The following is a 21497-nucleotide window of genomic DNA, read 5'->3' as shown; positions in this document are numbered from 1 at the left end:
ATGATATCAATCTTTAAATCTAACACTCAGCAAGTAAGTGAATTAGAATATTTTTCACAATATTTCTCTGCCTTAATATTTAATTTGGCTTACATAAGTGACACATTCAGTCATTTACACATCATAATAGTTGTGCTATTAATGGAGGCCTATAATGCTCTTTTGTTTTTTTCCTTCCTTCAGTGTTTTATATAGGTTCTTGTCCATGCAAAATATCTTGAAAGTTAAAACGGTCAAAGTCTGCAGGAACAGAAGCTAGAAAACACTGCTCCTGAAACGCCTCGTCAGGAGTCCCGCCTTTATTTCTGGGACTTTGTGACACATTCGATAATTTATGCCTAGTGGCTAGTTTGGCAAACAATAATTGATTTAGCACAGCTGCCCTGTTGTTGTTAGCAGTGCTGGGTCAGGCATGTGTGAGCTGACCAGTCAGAGCAGACCGGGTATTCAGGAGGGGGGGCCTTAAAGAGACAGGAGCTAACAAGAGTGTTTCAGTGAAGGGGGGATACAGTCCTGCAGCACTGGACAGTATGAGAAAAAATTATGTATATTGTGAGCATTAAAGCATGTAAACCTGTTCTAGTAGAAACCCAAAATAAAAGTAAAATGAGCATCATATGTCTACTTTAAAATGAACTTGATGAGAATGATGAGAACAGCAGTGTTTTCAAATAATATGAAATGTCTTTACATTGTTTTAAAATGAAAATATATCTTTATCAATACACATGAATGCAATTCAATAATCCAAATACACTTTTATAATTGTATATAAAAGCATGTTTCAAGGATTGTCACATTCTCACTTTATTTCTGTCTTCATATGCAGCACAGATCCGGTTGGCCAGCGGCTCAAGTCAGTGCTCTGGTAGAGTGGAGATCTTCTATAAAAGCCAGTGGGGAACTGTGTGTGATGATGAATGGGAATTGGCCAGTGCTGATGTGGTATGTAGACAGCTTGGCTGCGGTCATGCAGTTTCTGCTCCTACAAGTGCCCACTTTGGTAGAGGCAGTGGTCCAATATGGATGGATAATGTGGAGTGTACAGGCCAAGAGTCTGCTCTCTCACATTGTAATCACAACGGATTCGGAGAAAATAATTGCGGGCACGGTGAAGATGCTGGTGTTATCTGTTTAGGTAAGAGGCCTGGCTCATTCTGACTCTGTGAATGAAGTCTTTATCTCTCAAATGGCATTAGATAAAGCTGCGCCAGCTTTTATGACCAAACTTACTAAATCTTACTCTCTGTTTCAGGTGCTCTAGATAAGCCCCAAATCACTTTCAGTCCGTCTACAGATGTAAAATGGGGTGACAAAGTTGAAATCACCTGCACTGTCGTATCAGAACACCTGGGTGGGACATTCCTCCTGAAAAAGATGCAAGGAAATTTTCAAATGGAAAAGTACTCTGAACACGAAGCTGCAACCTTTGTCTTCCCTTCAGTGGACTTCAACCAAAAGGGGTCATACTACTGTGAATATCAGAAGAAATTGCCCAATCAAGTCATCTATTATCCCCAAGGGAATGTAGCTGAACTCTCCATCACAGGTCAATAATTTTGTGCTTTGTTTGTCCCCTTGAACATAATTGATGGAATTTGACTGTGCAAGATTGCAAACATAAATATGATCTCTATGAGTTTGTAAAATTCTTTGTCTGTTCTGCAGTGAAAATGGACATACCCAGAATCTCCCTGACATCTCCTTATGCAATGGTGATCTACAGCCCAGACAAAATATCGGTCGATGAAGGCAGCAGCTTCTCCGTCACCTGCTCTACTCATTCGGCATATACCGGAGGTTACTTCTATCTGAGAAAGTCCAATATGACCACCACAGAGGCAAAGCCTGCATTTGGCCACTCTATCTTCTACCTGGCAACCTTTGACTTCCCTTCAATAGAGTACAAGAACCAAGGAGAATATAGCTGTGTCTTTGGTGTTAACATCTCCAGCATGTCATTCTGTTCGGATCCCTCAAAGTCACTACAAGTCAATGTAATCGGTGAGACTCAAAAGCCCTTCGGCGTTCGTTTTTCTATAGTGATTATGGCTAGTTTCCCCCCCTTTGCTAACACTATTACTTCTTCTTTCTTTTAATCCCTACAGCAGCCTCGTCCTCCTCAACTGTCACAGGAGTTGTGATTGGGTTACTGCTAGTGCTACTTGCGCTGGGGGGAGGCTACTGGCTCTGGAGAAAGAGAGGTCTGGGTGCTGGTAAGTGGCAGACACACACTTTTTATATTACAATCAACTACATATTTTGACAGCACCATTTTCTTTCCAGTCTCCCTGCACAGATGCACGGTAGCTAACGTAGCCAACATTAGCAAAGCTAGTTGTTTGTTTACTCCCTTTATGTTGATGTCCATGTTCTTTCCCCCGTATAACGTCATTTCTAAGTGAATTCGAGTGAAGTCCGTAAATTGAATGTACTTCGAATTGTAAAAAATATAACTGAGTGCTGCATTCACTATTCGAATGCGTTGTTTTTTGTTATTAATGTGTTGGCTAATGTGAGTGAATCTCAATAATGTCACGTTTTGTGGCCCACTGAATATGTGTAGTAGTGTTAATCCTGTCATGCCTCTGGCCAAGGCAGTCTATGTGTACCAATTCTGAGGTACAAAATGGATGTGCATACAAAAAGTAAAAAGTTACCATGTTTATAGCAGGAGGCGTCCTGTCAACACTTACTCATATATCTCTATTACAGCAGTGGTCGGTAGAGAAAATGCTATGTGGGCTTCAAGGGATTTTTCCTTGCAATACTGCAAGTGGCAACTTGGAAAAAAATTGTAGCAAGGTGGTTAATTCTGATAACACATTAGTTCTGTATGCACATACTTGAGAGCAGGATCCTCCTGTTTGCTCCTATGGTGATTACCGGGCATAGCAGCATAGCAAGTGTTCATGTGGTGAAATAGAGAGGTGAGAGGAGATGTGCCAAGTGCAAAACGGCCAGGTAATTGGCTATAAGGGCGACAACGCTTACAGCAGCTTCAAGCAGGCACTACAAAAACAACAATATGTAAGCCAGACATAATTATATCCAAACACTGCAGTCCCCCTCAGCTCTAGGAAGTGTTGTAGCATCTTTCAGCTCATTGTTTTGGTTTTACGACCTTCAACGTTACTGTTGTGGTTCAGTCCTTCAGCTACACCAGACTGCAGACAGACAAAATTACACGTTGAGCACAACAACTTATGATGGGCATATTATGTTAGTGTTGTTCTGGCAGCTTGTTGGGCTGACCCCAAGTGACTAAAAAAATTAATAAATGCAGGTCTAAAGATGACATAGCTGTAAACAAGTTGATCTGGATTTCACCTGGATATCATTCATCTCAAGGTGTTTTTTCAAAAGTAATGTCTGCTGTAGTCATGGTGATTTTATGCTCACTTTTCAGGTACCTTGGTTCAGTTTAGTAACAGGTTTGGAGGAGCAATAAAAGAAGATGTAGATGAAAGAAGCAATGGAGCATTCGATGGAAGGTATTTAAAAAACAGAACGAATCTGATGCTATTTGCAAAGATACACTTATTCTATTTTACATCAAATGACTTGAAAGACATCCCAGTGATTGCATTGTCTCGCTCCTTATCTCCCTCAGTACTCGCACTATCCAAGTGAATGAGCATGTGTACAGTCGCAGCCTGGGAGAGAAGAAGGCTGATGCTGATTCGGATAACTCTGTCGAGAGGGTCCCTGAAGACCTGGCTGGGAGAGTGTGTTACGAGCTTGAACCACTCGTTCTCTCGTGATGACAGAATGACTCAAGAAATGTTGTGCGATTTCTCTAAATTTAAAGAGCAATTTTCAGGTCCATCACACCTGTAACCACACCCAGAAGTGATGTCACGGCGTACTAACACGACCTTGGAGGAAACAAAATTTTCAGCTGGTGTGCATTTTTTCTTTAAGCTAGACCTAGAGACCTGTTTTAAATTTGTTGTTACACCTCTTTTTAGGTAAACAAATAATTCAGAAATCTACCAACTTTACAGGAACTAGATGCTGTGTAACTTGCTGTATCAAATTATATATAGAAAAAGGTTTAGAAAATCCACTTTGCAGAATTTGAATAAAGTGATTTTTTTAATAACATACAAGAGGCTTGTGTAAATGGGCAAACGTATGCTTATAACATTTATTTTACTTGTTCTTGCAGTGATTTTGTTTGTTCCTGTGAGATTCTGATAATCACAAAGTTTAAGGCCAATGATTTGCAGGAAGATACTGATTACATTGTCTTTGTGTTACATGATAATCTGCTTTTTTGGTGTAAGTGAGCGCTCTTGAATAAATTTGTTTTTCTTACCTCATGATTTGACGTTCTTATTTTTGGAAGTGAGTGACAAATACTATTTTTCTTTTTTTAATCAAAGCTGTTTGCAGGATGCACGGTGATGAGGTAATGTTAAGACCACAGAGCAGCTCCTTTCCTCTGGCCGTGAGACCCATCAATTCATCCTCAGCACTGCACCACAAAAAATAGATTTAATTTTATGATGGAATCTGACCTGCTGATAGGTATTAAGAATAACTATTATAACTCTATAGAAATAGCCAATCTTCTGATTTATTGACTTCCATTATAACTAAGATACGACTAAGCGTCAAAGGAAGTTGAATATTTTGAAAGAATTGTATGGGATTAGAAAGATGAATAACACCTTGAATGTAGACAAAATGTGGAATATTTCAAAGTTTGAATAGAGTTTCTATCTGGAGGCATGAATGAGTAGCTAATTTAATTGTGATGTGCAATCCCAATCCAAAAAAGTTGAGTGAATGTAAAACGTTATATAGTCTTTCTACTCTTTTTAATTGAGTACTTGTCAAAAAGGATCAGCAAATGATCACAATCTGTTTTCCGTTTTGCACAGCGTCTCAACATTCAAAAAAGAAAGTTTCTGCAGCAATATAAGAAAGGCATGATTATGTATAGAAAAGTCTGTTACCAGCTCAAACTAATTACAATAAAGTGTCACTTTTATTGAACACATTTTATTAAGTGACTTAGATTTGTTTTTTCATGCTAAGTCATATCTTCCGTGGAGGCTTTCTTAAAGACCTTGTGATGTTGGGAAGATGAAGCAAATAGTCAGCACACTGATTTAGCCCAGTTCAGACAACTTCATTGAAATTTAAAGAAAGGGGGAGGAAGGGCTTTACTATGTACAAATTCAACATAAAAGGACTGCTGTGAATAATGATCACAGGTGGGAGGGGACGGATGGTTTTAAAATAGAAATAAATAAATAAATTGTTATCGTGGTTTTTGTTTTTGTATTACAACAAACACATGAACAAAAAATAAGACAGAAAATTGCAGATAGATAGAGGGATAACATGTATGATATGATGAAATGCTTTTCAAAGAAAAAACTGAATGTGAATGCAGCGCCCTGCTAATTCATTTATATGTGTTTATTACATTTATTTCAGTTGGTAAAGCATTCTGATGTGGGTTTATAATGTATTGCTGCTATTAATATTTGTATGGTTAATCTGGCGATTGATACCAAAATGTCCTATGTTTTGAAAGGCCATCGAACGCCTCAGGTTTCTCTTATTTAGGTTCTCATTTGTTTGGCCAGCTGTCAATCATTTTCTCTTATTGGGGATTAACCTGTCGGATTGTTAGAGGGGCGGGACTAGAGGGAAAGCGAGGGAAATGATTAGAGAAAGAGTTGCGGAGGTAAACGGAAAGACGTTAAGTCCTTGCAAACTTTCAAATAACTGTATGAAAAAGTATTTTTTACCGTTATTAACCGGGAGTTTATGCGAGTGTTTGCTTATTTTTTTAAGAGTGTAACCGAGCGTGTGAGGGCTCGTTACTGGCGCTAGCTGAAGGCAAGGATGGGACCGTTGCTAGCGGTTAGCTTTGCCAGCTGCTAATCCGGAGACGTTGGGACATTGGACTTGCACTGAGAGCTCCAGCATGCTCGCCATCACTGCTACCAACTGAAACACTACAAAACCCCCAGGGTAGGCTATTACTATTTCGAAGGTTTCTAATGTGTGTGTTTTTCTTGGTTATGGGGTGATTCAAAACAATTGAAAAAGATATGAGCCACAAGGTTTAGACATTAAAACTGTACATTACTGAAACTCAATGCTATTCGTCCAGGTGCAGGAGGGAATGGGACAATCCTCCAAACAAAATATAAACATCACAGAGAAATCATTTATGGGTCAGATAATATTTCCATTTTTTCTAGTACATATCCAATGTTTGTCACATTTTTCAGTCTGTGTCAAAGAGAAAGTCAACCGTACCATTATGTAGATTATCGGCTGCTGGACCCTCTGCCCTGCCGTTTGACAATCATATGTCCCATTGTTTGATACCAGCTGGGGAATAACAGCTCTCTTTCTCTGTTGTTGTCTGGTTATGTTGCAGCAATTGCAAAATCATTTGTGTCTTTCTACCGAATAGACAGTCCACTTTTATGCAAGGGACATCTTAGTTAAAGTACCACAAAAGTAGAAGAACGCCCTCTCATTAAATGTGCACTATGTAGTTTTGGGAAATAAATTTTAATCAGAAGAGAAAGATCTTCATTGAATGATTTTTTTAATGCCTAAACAAACTAAATTAAAACTACAAGGGCAGATACTATATACAATAAAATGCTTGAGGAGTTATAAGAGAAAATAAAATACTGAGGTAAATAAGTAAAATGCTGAGGTATGGTGGAGTACAGGTAAGTTGAACATAAGGTGCAAGAGGATATGGTGCAGTTTTATTTACATTAATAATAATTCAAAGCGCAAAAAATATTTGTTTGTTTTGGAATGAGCGTTAAAAAGCCTGACGGCACCAGGAAGGAATGATTTCCTGTGCCGTTCCTTTAGGCAGCAGGTTGAATGAGTCTGTTGCTGAAGCTGCTCTTAAGCTTGTCCAGAGTTTTGCGGAGGGGGTGAGAGGCATTGTCCATGATTGCCAGCAGTTTTGCCAGCATTCTGTCCTCTACCACCTCCTCCAGGGTGACAAGCTTAGAGCCAACAACAGACTCTGCCTTCTTGATGAGTTTGTTCAGTCTGTTGGCATCCTTCGCTTTGATGCCCGCACCCCAGGACACCACAGCGAAGAAGATGGTGCTTGCAACAACAGACTGATAGAACATCTGGAGCATCCGGTTGCAGACATTGAGCAGACACCTGAGCCTCCTCAGGATGTAAAGCCGGCTCAGGTCCTTCTTGTAGACTGCCTCCGTGTTTGTAGACCACTCCAGTAGGTGGTGAAGAGGAAGGGAGACAGCACAGTTCCCTGGAGGGTGCTGCTGTTGCCGATCAGACGGTCAGACACACAGTTCTGTAATCTCACAAACTGCGGTGTGCCCGTCTCCCAGTGGCTGGGAATCGACTGGGAACCAGCTGGCAGTCGAAATGCAGTCTGATTGGAGGGGGAAATCGATGTGGCTATAACTGTTGTTCCGTTGCTAGTCGTTCCTCGTCTATCTTCAACTTTTGTTGCGGTTTTCGTCCTGTCTTTCTTTTTAATTCCCCCTTTCACACTGAATTATACTGTTGCTTGCTTTCTGGGCCCTACCAGAAGTTTGCTCATAACTCTCCTTTTGAACTATATTTCCCTTTTATTTTTTTGCACGAGATTATTTGTAGTGTCTACTAATCGGTGTTGCTTTCATTCCAGTTCCAGCATTATGTTACATGTGGCTGGGTTTTCCTGCTGTAAATAATGTATTTTTCAAATAGTAAGTAGATATTGTGTATAAAATGTAATCTCCTCTCATCCCCAGTCTTTAATGATTGATCCAAATGTCAACATACGTCCAGGTTGCAGTCCAAGTCCAGGCAGCCCCTTTTATTCGGAACAATCACTGGATCTGTACATGTGACTTGTGTCCTTCGGATGTTTCAGATGTGATCATTTTTTTAGTTTGAATTGTGAGTTCATTTTAATAGCTGCCCAGACTGTCGGAATTTTAAAGGTAAGGGGGACTTAGACACCGTTGCTGATTTTGACAGAGAAAAAAATACTGTATGGTTTCCAGAAATCAAGCTTTTCTCGCTGCTCTGCTAACGACACCACCATTTATTTTTCTTAAATGAGGAGTAACAATACTTATTTCTATCTTACTCTACCTTGACAGCATTTAACCTACTTTGAAGGCACAATATGATCTTCACTTCTGAAAAACGACAATTTGTTTGTTTTTTGTCAGTAGGTGAGTTTCGGTGTTTCTAATTTTACTTACACCATTTCACATTTTTCCCTTGACTTCAAAAATCAAAAAATATGATTACAGCAAAATGTTTAGTTGCATTAACAGGTACAGGAGTGAAAGTGTGTAAGTGTTTAACAAGAAAATTGTATATTATCATGGAGAGTTGCTTTTATCAATTTTAAAAAAGTCACTGTTGGACAATTATATCTGTGTTTCAGACCTTTATGAAAATAAAATGGTACATTCAAGGGGCTGATCTTGATTCATAATAAAGTCACAAATTACAGCACTGACTGTTCTATATTCTTTGGACAACATTGTTTAAAATATTGATGACAAATCTCTGGGTTATCAGGCTTAATTAGAACATTTTACCATATTTTTCTGCTGCAGGTCTACTGAGTCTATCACTGCTTACAGGTCAGTAAGTAAAATCTATGTTTCATGTCTGAAAACACATGTATAATATTTAGATATTCTGATTTCTACACCATGATATAATGAAAAGGACTTTCTTTTATTGAGTTAATGTGGACACAACCTACAGCTATTGTGCTTTCCTTATTCCATTTGCAGAATGTGACAAAATCAGGCTGGTCGGGCCTTCACGTTGCTCTGGTCGAGTGGAGGTCTTCCACGCTGACACTTGGGGAACGGTGTGTGATGATCAGTGGAGCGCTGTCAACGCTGAGGTGGTGTGCAGAGAGTTAGACTGTGGGACAGTTCTTGAGGCCAAGAAAGGAGCTTTTTTTGGAGAAGGAAAAGAAGAGATCTGGCTGGATGATGTGCAGTGTGCTGGTCATGAGTCGTCCCTCCTCAAGTGCCAACACAGACCATTTGGGCAAAATAACTGTGGCCATGGTGAAGATGCTGGAGTTGTCTGTTCGGGTAAGGCTGAGTTCAATCACTTATCTCAGTTTATGTTTGCTGTACTTGGCCCATTTAAAACATTTAATCAAATAGCACCCTTCGTACTTTTGTTACGGGAACAGTTGGACATTTGCCCTCTTGTTAAGAGTTGAGAGATTGAACATCTGTCAACAACATCTGCCAATACAATATTATTGTTGTTGCATCATCAAATAGTGACCTTTGCATGTTTGTTACGGGAATAGTTGGACATTTTTTGAAACATGCTTGTTTGCCCTCTTGTTTAGAGTTGAGAAGATTGAACCTCTGTCAACAGTATCTGCCAATACAACATTATTGTTGGCGCCACTGTGCAAAGCCAACTGGATCATATCTGTTGCTCTCAGAGTTGCAAATAATAACAACACAGGACAAAACAAGAGTTTATTTAATAATTTAGTCTATAATGGAAACGTATCCCTATCTAACCTTCTTTTTTCCTGGCGGACCACGTGCCTGGTGGCAGACAAAATTGTGCAGTGATAACGAGGTTTATGGGAAACCAGTGTAAACGCAGATGGTTTCATTATTCTTAATCCATTACATTGTGCCAATGACCAACACCAACACAGCTTTATAGGCCAAATCACAATGTTTGTTTACAAAGCTCATGCATTAGCTAACATACAACTTAATTGTCTTTTTTTTTTTTATGTTATTTCAAAATGCGTACATCTAAGTCATCTAAAATGCATGTCTGATGCTTTCCAACATCATCTGGCAGTTTGTCTGAGATGTCCCTGTTGTGTAGATTGGAAAGGCACAGTACATGAAATAAACACAGGTGTAATGTCCGACAGGTCGGTAAACAGCCACCAGATTTCCCATTTGATTGTGTCAATATTTGTATTAAAAAGGTTATTGTCCAGTGCCCATGCCTTCACCTCAAGTCACCTTCATTCTACATCATGGTGCGGCTGATTATTGCATTCCCATAAAATTGGGGGACAGATTAAAATAATTGAATCAGAAGAGGCAATCTTTTTCTGATTTTTAGTCCTGAGTGTGGGTCAAGCTGCAAAAAATCTTGGTTGTGCATTTTGTGGACTTTAGAAAGCTTCCTTCAGGTTTTCACAGGTTGAGTCTTACTCATCCTGTTGAGCAAACTTAAAAAAAAAAATTTGTGAACTGCCCGTTTAAAAATATATTTCTGCCACTGCTGTGGACATTTTACAAGATTTGTTGGCTGACTTTCAAACTGCGTAACATGACAGTTTTGTGTTGAAACTGTCAAATGTGATGTTTATTTGTTAGTATTTGCTACCATACAGTACAAAGAGTTAAAGGCCCTGGCATGCAATTTTTTTCTGTTAACTTGATGAACGGGACGTGGTCCCACGTGAACAGAAATGTTCTGCCTCAGTCAGAAATTTGGGTTCTTGGCTGGTACTCATTACCTTCCACTGTAAGGGATTAGATAAAACAAAAGACTGTTTTGATTTAATTATATTTCTACCTATATGATATGCAGATTATGTGAGGGTGGTCAACGGAAGCAATCGGTGTAATGGCAGATTGGAAGTCTACCATGAGGACCATTGGAAACGAATATGTAGCAGTGACTGGGGCAAGGCAGAAGCTGACGTAGTGTGCCGAGAGATTAACTGTGGCACCGCTGTCACTCCGACTGAAGATCTACATTTTGGAGAGGCACGTGACATGGTTGGAATCAAGACCTCCTGTTTTGGAAATGAGAGCTCTATCTCAGAGTGCAAGCTTCAAGAATTCAAGGAAATGTGTGTTGATGCTACGGTTTTCTGTGCAAGTGAGTCAAAAACTACATCTGTAATTTTGTAGTGAACTTTACATGGTTAGACTGTCTGCTGTTGTGGAGGATTTCTGAGCAAACATGGCCCTTTTGCTTTTTCTTTTCCACCTGACAGACAGTAAACCAATTCGACTGATGAGCGGGACTAATCGATGCAACGGCCGAGTGGAACTCTTCCACGATGGACAGTGGGGAACAGTTTGTGATGACAAATGGGGCATGCAGGAAGCAGCTGTGGTGTGCCGCGAGATGAACTGTGGGAATGCTCTCTCAGTTAAGGACAATGCCTTCTTCGGCAGAGGTCGGGATCAGGTTTGGTTGGACGATGTTGAGTGTTCTGGTGATGAGATATCCCTTGCTGACTGCCCACACAGAGGTTTTGGAGAACACAACTGTGACCACAATGAAGATGCTGGTGTTGTATGCTCAGGTAACACATGCCATCCTGTCTGTTGTCAAAAATGTCAAGTACTTGAATGAAATCAGCTTGGACAGAATCATGATATGCGCATTTGTGTGCCATGGTGGTGCATGCATGCATGTATCTACTGTATGGGCATGTAAACCCCTGCTAATGACTTGTACTTAAAAATTTTTGATTACATATTTTCAAAACCTGTACTATGTTAGAAAATCCTCTGCAGCCACTCACAATTATACTTTGCTGTTCCTCTTTTTGTGGTTGTTCTTGGTGTCATATCACAGATTTAGAAGCAGTACTATCTGTTGTCCTTTCCACAAAACCTATCATCCTGAAAAGCATAGGGAAATACTACATCTCACTGCTGAACTAATAACGTTCTTCTCCAACATTTGAAATACTATACTTAACCCTGACCCTAACTGCTTCCTTTCCAGACTCAGTCAGATTGTACAACGGGACTAACCGCTGCTCTGGCAGGGTGGAGGTCTCCCAGGGTGGCCAATGGGGAAAAATTTGTAATAGTAACTGGGGCCAACAAGAGTCTACAGTGCTGTGCAAGGAACTCGGCTGCGGACCTCCAAAAAATTCTCAGGAAAGCTTCCATTTTGGTGACACCAGACTGAAAGGGTATACAAGCACATGCGCTAGAAATGTGAGCTTTATCTCCGACTGCACATTTCAGCAAATCACAGGGACATGTGAAGGTGTTTCTCTTTCATGTACAGGTAAGACGATGCAAGGTAAGAGACGTCTGTCTTCTCTCAAATATACTGGAAGTAGATGGCACTCAAAGTCCCGTTGTCCAAGTTTTTCCTCACTCGAATCGAGGGTCCAAGGACAGAGGATGTCGTTCACTGTACAGATTGTAAAGCCCATTGAGGCAATGTGATTGTGATTTTGGGCTATATAAATACAATTGATTTAAATTGATTTGAAAAAGAAAACAAAAATACATTTGAAAAAACTCAACAGCAATGTCTCTCTCCAGAAATCATGACCCGGCTACTCAAGATCATCCTCACTTGTTGTGAGCAATTTCATCAAGGAGTCTACTTACGGACGAGAGGCTCGAGCTGGTATCAGCGGAAGATGTAAACATTAACGGCACCCTCCTCAGCCGAGCTGTAACGTTAACTAGCCTAGTTAGCTAGTCTCTCGTCCATGAGTGGATGCACGCTTCCTTCTGTGTGGTGACACTGAAAGATATACATGAGACTGCTCACAACAACATCTGTGGATTACCTTGATTAAGTTGTTAATTAGACATTGTTATTGAGTTTTTCCAGATGTATTTCTTTGGTGCTTTGAACACCACAAACTGAGTGCCATCTTCTTCCATTATATTTGAAAGAAGGCAGATACCTCGAATAAATAGCACTACAGATAAGAGGTAAAGTACTGGATTACTTTATACATTATTGGACCGTTCCTCAGATATTCCACTGATAAGGCTTGTCAATGGCACCGACCGATGCTCTGGCAGAGTGGAGGTTATGCATGACGGTCAGTGGGGAACAGTGTGTGATGATGAGTGGAGCACTGCCAACGCTGAGGTGGTGTGCAGAGATTTAGACTGCGGGACAGTTATTGAGGCCAAGAAAGGAGCTTTTTTTGGAGAAGGAAATGAAGAAATCTGGCTGGATGATGTGCAGTGTGCTGGCAACGAGTCGTCTCTCCTCAAGTGCGAACACAAACCATTTGGGCAAAATGACTGTGGCCATGGTGAAGATGCTGGAGTTGTCTGTTCGGGTAAGGCTGAGTTCAATCACTTATCTCAATTTATGTTTGCTGTACTTGACCCATTTAAAACACTTCATCAAATAGTGACCTTTGTACGTTTGTTACGGGAAAATTTGGACATTTCTGGAAACATGCTTGTTTGTCCTCTTGCTAAAGATTGAGAGATTGAACATCTGTCAACAACATCCGCCTATTGTTGTTGGCACTGCCGTGTTAAGACAACTGGATCATTTCTGTTCTCAAAGTCGCAAATAACAACAAAACAGGACAAAATGAGTTTATTCAGTAATTTAGCCTATCATGGAAATGTATTGCCATTTAACCGGCCCTTTCCTGGCAGACCACGTGCCTGGTGGCGGACAAAATTGTGTAGTGATAACGAGGTTTATGGGAAACCAGTGTAAACCTAGATGGTATCATTATTCTAAATCCATTACATTGTGCCAATGACCAACACTCTGTAACAGATTGCTGTTGTAATACAGAGCTATTTAACACTTATTTTAATTTAGAAAAAAAGATTACTCACAGCAGCTTTAATTAGTGAGCTTTATAGGCCAAATCACAATGTTTGTTTACAAAGCTCATGCACTAGCTAACATACAACTTAATTGTCTTTTTCATTATGTTATTTCAAAATGTGTACATCTAATTCATCTAAAATGAATGTCTGATGGGTTCCAACATCATCTGGCAGTGTGTCTGAGATGTCCCTGTTGTGTAGAAAGCCAAAACACAGTACATGAAATAAACACAGGTGTAATGTCTGACAGGTCGGAGCAACATGTTTAACTATACTGTATAACTTCACCTGTTACAGTTACAGCTGAAAATGACAACAAAAACAGACATGTTTGCTAATTTCTCACATCTCTACAAATTAACGTCCAGTTTTCTACTTGGAATTAAGTCTTGTTTTTTAACGAGACGTCACAGTGATTCGGTCTATAGATGCTGGTAGGTGGCTAAGGTAAACCAAGCTGACTGTACCCTTATGTTTATTGGGTTGATATTAGAGAGGTACCAATCTTCTTATCTCTTCACCAGTGAGTGAGTGAGCATACTTTGAATTTTGCTTTGAATATTAATGAGGCATTAACCTGAAATTACAGTTAGCTCATTAAGTCAAGCATCACAACATCCCACACTTTAAGGAGGTTGAGAAATACATCTGTGGAGAAAAGGAGCTAACACAGCACTTATTTTAGCAACTGAGTATTTAAAAGATAATAGATTGTATCATCAGTTCACAATTTGTTTTCTGCTTTGAGATGATTGCTTACTGTGCTTGAAATGCTTTTGCAGCAGAGGCACAACAGTTCTGCGTGTGATTGGCTGCTACAAATGTATAGGGCAAAGGGCAGAAGGTAGAGTTGGGGGATAGACAGCCACCAGATTACCTATTTGAGTGTGTCTATATTTGCATTAAAAAGGTCATTGTGCAGTTCCCGTGCCTTCATCTCATGTCACCTTCATTCTACATCATGGTGCTGCTGATTATTGCATTCCCATAGAATTGGGGGACATATTAAAATAATTGAATCAGAAGAGGCAAACTTTTCCTGATTTTTAGTCCTGAGTGTGGGTCCAGCTCCAAAAATCTTGGTTGTGCATTTTGTGGGCTTTAGAAAACTCCCTTCAGGTTTTCAAAGGCTGAGTCTTACTCATCCTGTTGAGCAAACTGAACTTGAAAATAAAAATTTGTGAAGTGCCCGTTTAAAAATATATTTCTGTCACTGCTGTGGACATTTTACAAGATTTGTTGGCTGACTTTCAAACTGCATAACATGACAGTTTTGTGTTGAAACTGTCAAATGTGATGTTTATTTGTTAGTACTTGCTACCATACAGTACAAAGAGTTAAAGGCCCTGGCATGCAATTTTTTCTGTTAACTTGATGAACGGGACGTGGTCCCACGTGAACAGAAAACATTCTGCCTCAGTCAGAAATTTGGGTTCTTGGCTGGTACTCACTCCCTTCCACTTTAAGGGATTAGGTAAAACAAAAGACTATCTTGATTTAATTATACTTCTTCCTGTATGATTTGCAGATTATGTGAGGGTGGTCAACGGAAGCAGTCGGTGTAATGGCAGATTGGAAGTCTACCATGAGGGCCATTGGAAACGAATATGCAGCCGTGACTGGGGCAAGGCAGAAGCTGACGTGGTGTGCCGAGAGATTAACTGTGGCACCGCTGTCACTCCGACTGAAGATCCACATTTTGGAGAGGCACGTGACATGGTTGGAATCAAGACCTCCTGTTTTGGAAATGAGAGCTCTATCTCAGAGTGCAGGCTTCAAGAATTCAACGAAAGCTGTGTTGATGCTACGGTTTTCTGTGCAAGTGAGTCAAAAACTACATCTGTAATTTTGTAGTGAACTTCACATGGTTAGACTGTCTGCTGTTGTGGAGGATTTCTGAGCAAACATGGCCCTTTGCTTTTTATTTTCCACCTGTCAGACAGTAAACCAATTCGGCTGATGAACGGGACTAATCGATGCAACGGCCGAGTGGAACTCTTCCACGATGGACAGTGGGGAACAGTTTGTGATGACAAATGGGGCATGCAGGAAGCAGCTGTGGTGTGCCGCGAGATGAACTGTGGGAATGCTCTCTCAGTTAAGGACAATGCCTTCTTCGGCAGAGGTCGGGATCAGGTTTGGTTGGACGATGTTGAGTGTTCTGGTCAGGAGAAATCCCTTGCTGACTGCCCACACAGAGGTTTTGGAGAACACAACTGTGACCACAATGAAGATGCTGGTGTTGTATGCTCAGGTAACACATGCCATCCTGTCTGTTGTAAAAAATGTCAAGTACTTGAATGAAATCAGCTTGGTCAGATTCATGATGTGTGCATTTGTGTGCCATGGTGATGCATGCATGCATGTATCTACTGTATGGGCATATTAAACCCCTGCTATTTGCTAAGGACTTTTATTAAACATTAGAGTATAATTTCAAAACCTGTACCATGTTAGAAAATCCTCTGCAGCCTCTCACAATTTTACTTTGCCGTTCCTCTTTTTGTGGTTGTTCTTGGTGTCATATCACAGACTTAGAAGCAGTACTATCTGTTATCCTTTCCACAAAACCTATCATCCTGAAAAGCATAGTGAAATACTACATCTCACTGCTGAACTAATAACATTCTTCTCCAACATTTTAAATACAATAGTAAACCCTGACCCTAACTGCTTCCTTTCCAGACTCAGTCAGATTGTACAACGGGACTAACCGCTGCTCTGGCAGGGTGGAGGTCTCCCAGGGTGGCCAATGGGGGAAAATTTGTAATAGTAACTGGGGCCAACAAGAGTCTACAGTGCTGTGCAAGGAACTCGGCTGCGGACCTCCAAAAAATTCTCACGAAAGCTTCCATTTTGGAGACACCAGACTGAAAGGGTATACAAGCACATGCGCTAGAAATGTGAGCTCCATCTCCAACTGCACATTTCAGCAAATCACAGGGACATGTGAAGGTGTTTCTCTTTCATGTACAGGTAAGATGATGCAAGGTAAGAGACGTCTGTCTTCTCTCAAATATACTGGAACTAGATATAAATAAATACACTGGAAAAAACTCAACAGCAATGTGTCTCTCCAGAAATCATGACCCGGCTACTCAAGATCACCCTCACTTTTTGTGAGCAGGTTCATCAAGGAGTCTACTTGTGGACGAGAGGCTCGGGCTGGTGTCAGCGGAAGATGTAAACATTAACGGCACCCTCCTCAGCCGAGCTGTAACGTTAACTAGCCTAGTTAGCTAGTCTCTCGTCCATGAGTGGATGCACGGTTCCTTCTGTGTGGTGACACTGAAAGAAATACATGAAACTGCTCACAACATCTGTGGATTACCTTGATTAAGTTGTTAATTAGATATTGTTATTGAGTTTTTCCAGATGTATTTCTTTGGTGCTTTGAACACAACAAACTGAGTACCATCTAGTTCCATTATATTTGAATGAAGGCAGACATCTCAAATACACAGCACTACAGATAAGAGGTAAAGTACTGGATTACTTTAAACATTACTGGACTTTTCTTCAGATATTCCACAGATAAGGCTTGTCAATGGCACCGACCGATGCTCTGGCAGAGTGGAGGTTATGCATGACGGTCAGTGGGGAACAGTGTGTGATGATGAGTGGGACCTCAGAGATGCAGAAGTGGTGTGTAGAGTCATGGGCTGTGCAACAGCTCAGACAGCCAAATCGAGTGCCTTCTTTGGTCCAGGCCAGGGACACATCTGGCTGGATGATGTCGGCTGCCTCGGTAATGAGACGTCCCTCATGCACTGCCGACATCCAACCCTCGGGGAAAATAATTGCGGCCATGATGAAGATGCTGGCGTGGTGTGCTCAGGTACCATCTCTGGAGCCACAAAAGGCTTTATAATACTTTTTTCACATATGTAGTAGTCCTCCCCAAGACCTGCAAACATAGTTTAATGTATAAAATTGGTGGAGTTCACCTTTAATCAAACATGTCAAAACACCAATTATCTATTTTGCTCTTTCTCTCTCGTTTTCTTTGCAGCCATTAGACTCATTAATGGGACTGGCCAGTGCTCAGGCAGGGTGGAGTTCTTCCACGGTGACCACTGGTCACCAGCATTTAACATTAACTGGGGAATGAATGAAGCTACACTTGTGTGCAGAGAGATGAACTGTGGAAATCCTGTCAAGTTCACTGGATCATATGGTCAAGGCGTCACTCAGAGAGGGTATAAGGTCAGCTGTAGCGGCAGAGAAAGCTCTCTCTCACAGTGCACACTGACAGAATATGTCCGGACCAGCAACGATCATATTGAAGAGGCAGCTGTCGAATGTTCAGGTAAGAATTGGTGAAGAATTGAAATTTGAATTCCTTCACTTATTGTGAAAAGAGATAGAACTACATGGTAAAACAGCTCTTGTGCACATCATCATGTATTGTCATTTTGTAAATTATGGTCAAATGATTAGAATAAAATGGACAATAAAGCAGGGTATGCTTCAGGGAGTGGCTTCTTTGTGATTGACAAGTCTCTACCGCAGTGTGTCCTCGGGTTCTCAGTCAGATCCAATCAGGCCTGAAACCATTATCATTCTGGTATAGTGGAGAAATGCTCTGGCTTGTTTGTATATCTTGAAACTGCAGCAGAGATGGGGACTCGAGTCTGAGACTTGGACTCGAGTTGCACTTAAGCTGCATAAACAGTGACTTCAGACTTGACTTGCGACTCCACCTCAAAAGACTTTGAGACTCGTGAACAACCTGTATTTCATGCAATTATTGCTTTTTTAAATCTAAATGTACTCTTGTATTTCTATTTCATTTTATTGGTGCATATACATTGGGGAAACGTATGACGAGCTGCATGTCCCCTTTGCCATAATGTCTTCATATGCAGCACAGATCCGGTTGGCCAGCGGCTCAAGTCACTGCTCTGGTAGAGTGGAGATCTTCTATAAAGGCCAGTGGGGAACTGTGTGTGATGATGAATGGAAATTGGCCAATGGCGATGTGGTATGCAGACAGCTTGGCTGTGGTCATGCAGTTTCTGTTCCTACAAGTGCCCACTTTGGTAGTGGCAGTGGTCCAATATGGCTGGATGATGTGGCGTGTACAGGCCAAGAGTCTGCCCTCTCACACTGTACTCACAACGGATTCGGAGAAAATAACTGTGGGCATGGTGAAGATGCTGGTGTTGTATGCTCAGGTAACACATGCAATAATGTACGATGTTAACAATTTACTTATTTTGAAATCTCTACCATGTTATAAAATCCTCCTGCAGCCTCTCCCAATCATCATACCTCTTTATGTGGTCGTTCCTGGTGTCATATCACAGATTCAGAAGCAGTACTATCTGTTCTCCTTTCCACAAAACCTATCATCCTGAAAAGCATAGGGAAATACTGCATGTCACTGCTGAACTAACAACATTTTAGATACAATAGTTAACCCTGACCCTAACTGCTTCCTTTCTAGCCTCAGTCAGATTGTACAATGGGACTAACTGCTGCTCTGGCAGGGTGGAGGTCTCCCAGGGTGGCCAATGGGGGAAAATTTACATTACATTGATCTGTTGCCCATAATACCACGGATGAATATTTTGCTGATTAGTTCAAGAATGAAACTGTTATATCACAGTTATTTCCACTACATTATATGAATCAGGATATCACATACGATTTGAATTAAAGGCTAACTCCACTAATTTCACACATTATTGTGTGTTTTTAGTTCTTGCGGAGTGCCACTGTATAAGTGTCAGTGACTGAGATGCATTCTGGGTAATGTAGGCACAAGGCTTTGAAAAGCAGTCAGCTGGTCTATTTCATTTCATGTCTTCTTCTTCTATTTAAAAACCTGGTACCTACTTTACCCACAGTGCAACTTAGCCACTGACTAACATCACTGGCGTCAATTTATCAGATTACACGCAGCTTCCTCTGCAGCCACAAAAGGCTTCATGCTACTTTTCTCCACACATGTAGTAGTTCTCCCCAAGACCTGCGAACATAGTTAAATGTGTAAAATTGGTGGAGTTTCCCTTTAATCAGATGTTTCTTTCAAACGTTTTAAAACACAGACTAACTAATTGCTCTTTCTCTCTCATTTTCTTTGCAGCCATTAGACTCATTAATGGGACTGGCCAGTGCTCAGGCAGGGTGGAGTTCTTCCACAATGACCACTGGTCACCAGCATTTAACGTGAAGTGGGGAATGAATGAAGCTACAGTGGTGTGCAGAGAGATGAACTGTGGAGATCCTGTCAAGTTCAACGGATCATATGGTCAAGGCGTGCCTCAGAGAGGGTATAAGGTCAGTTGTAGCGGCAGAGAGAGCTCTCTCTCACAGTGCACACTGACAGAATATGTCCGGACCAGCCACGATCGTATTGAAGAGGCAGCTGTCGAATGTTCAGGTAAGACTTGGTGACGAGTTGAAATTTGAATTCCTTCACTTATTGTGAAAAGAGATAGAACTACATGGTAAAACAGCTCTTGTGCACATCATCATGTATTGTCATTTTGTAAATTATTGTCAAATGATTAGAATAAAATGGACAATAAAACAGGGTATGCTTTAGGGAGTGGCTTCCATGTGATTGACAAGTCTGTACCGCAGTGTGTCCTCGGGTTCTCAGTCAGATCCAATCAGGCCTGAAACCATTTGAGTGGCACAAACAGTGACTTCAGACTTGACTTGCGACTCCACCTCAAAAGACTTAAGACTTTACTCGGACTCGATCTTCGAGACTCGTGAACAACCTGTATTTCATGCAATTATTGCTTATTTTAATCTAAATGTATTCTTGTATTTCTATTTCATTTTATTTGTGCATAAACATTGGGGAAACGTATGACGAGCTGCATGTCCCCTTTGCCGTAACGTGTAACGTAACGCGTGCGCTATGTGTGCGCACTCACAGGTCAAAAATTGCATTGACCATGGTGACAACAAGTCCTCCCGGAGTTGTGCCGTTTATCATTACTTTTGGTTAGTTCGTGCACAGTGGAAATAAGCGAACAGCTACATGCAAGGTGTGTGGCACCAGGATAAATGATGCTGATTCAACAACGTCGAATTTCATCAGTCATCTCAAAACGCACCCAGACAGGTCAGCCACTTGCTAATGTGAAAGAGACGTTAAACTTAGCATATACAGGTAACAAGCTAACCATTGCAAAGTGTTGTGCTAATGCTGGGAACAGGCAGATTGCATATTTACAGTTGGCCATATGATGTGACAGACTTAGGTTAATATTTCACCAGATCGAGGGCTAGAGGGATGTGTTCAGTAGCAGAAGATTAGACTATACGATGCCCTAAGTTGGAGACCCAATGTAAGTTCTGGATGTAAACAAAATTAAGCTAGCTCCATTGAAGCATACGTGACATTTTTCCTGCTACAAGTTCACATCCACTCTTGGCTGCCCACATTTAATTTCAGAAAATAGAACGATAGAAACGTTGCAGAATTAGCACTATTATGGCAGTTTTATCATGCAGATTTTATAAGTGGCAAGCAAAATAATTTCCAATGTCCATCTACAGGTTCACAGAATTCACCAATGCTAAAAAAAGTAACTATTGGAGAGGGACAGAGGTTGGGCTGTACAGCCAGTTAGTAACACAGACAAACATCATGTATCCTTTGGTGCAGATACCAAAATGTTGAAAAATACAGTTATGAAATTGAAACAGAGTTCTTAATTTGTGTTTCTTCAGATTGCATTGCAGTAGACCCCATAAAGTTATCCTACAACTGATTTTGATACTGTACTGTTCGGATGCTAGCTACAGGACATGCTTTGAATTCATAAGATTTAACAATACAGTGTGAGGGACAGATCACATGGCCAGAGACTTGAGACTTGACTTGGACTCGAGCTCAAATACTTGAGACTCGACTTGGACTTCCAAAAAATGACTTGTGAACATCTCTGAACTAGAGCTGTCAGTTTAATC

The 21497-nt window shown here is 40.8% G+C and overlaps 1 protein-coding gene across 1 annotated transcript in view; it reads left to right on the top strand.

Moving 5' to 3' along the window:
- The window catches only part of LOC311271351 (uncharacterized protein), a 54485-nt gene that overhangs the window by 10097 nt on the left and 22891 nt on the right, over window positions 1–21497 (top strand). Inside the window, exons 12-31 of the mRNA XM_084376966.1 lie at window positions 830–1138; window positions 1256–1549; window positions 1669–2004; window positions 2109–2216; window positions 3410–3494; window positions 3614–3752; window positions 5898–5994; window positions 8592–8618; window positions 8775–9086; window positions 10579–10872; window positions 10991–11305; window positions 11734–12024; window positions 12734–13048; window positions 15091–15384; window positions 15502–15816; window positions 16248–16538; window positions 17086–17400; window positions 17575–17871; window positions 18431–18739; window positions 19654–19950. Coding sequence (XP_084233092.1) covers window positions 830–1138; window positions 1256–1549; window positions 1669–2004; window positions 2109–2216; window positions 3410–3494; window positions 3614–3752; window positions 5898–5994; window positions 8592–8618; window positions 8775–9086; window positions 10579–10872; window positions 10991–11305; window positions 11734–12024; window positions 12734–13048; window positions 15091–15384; window positions 15502–15816; window positions 16248–16538; window positions 17086–17400; window positions 17575–17871; window positions 18431–18739; window positions 19654–19950 — 5040 coding nt within the window. The remainder of the gene's footprint in view (window positions 1–829; window positions 1139–1255; window positions 1550–1668; window positions 2005–2108; window positions 2217–3409; window positions 3495–3613; window positions 3753–5897; window positions 5995–8591; window positions 8619–8774; window positions 9087–10578; window positions 10873–10990; window positions 11306–11733; window positions 12025–12733; window positions 13049–15090; window positions 15385–15501; window positions 15817–16247; window positions 16539–17085; window positions 17401–17574; window positions 17872–18430; window positions 18740–19653; window positions 19951–21497) is intronic.

Source organism: Pagrus pagrus (genome assembly GCF_965226575.1).
Source record: "Pagrus pagrus genome assembly, chromosome: 16".
Lineage (NCBI taxonomy): Eukaryota > Metazoa > Chordata > Actinopteri > Spariformes > Sparidae > Pagrus > Pagrus pagrus.
Note: the sequence above shows the minus strand (reverse complement) of the source record. Positions and strands in the feature narration are given on the sequence as shown.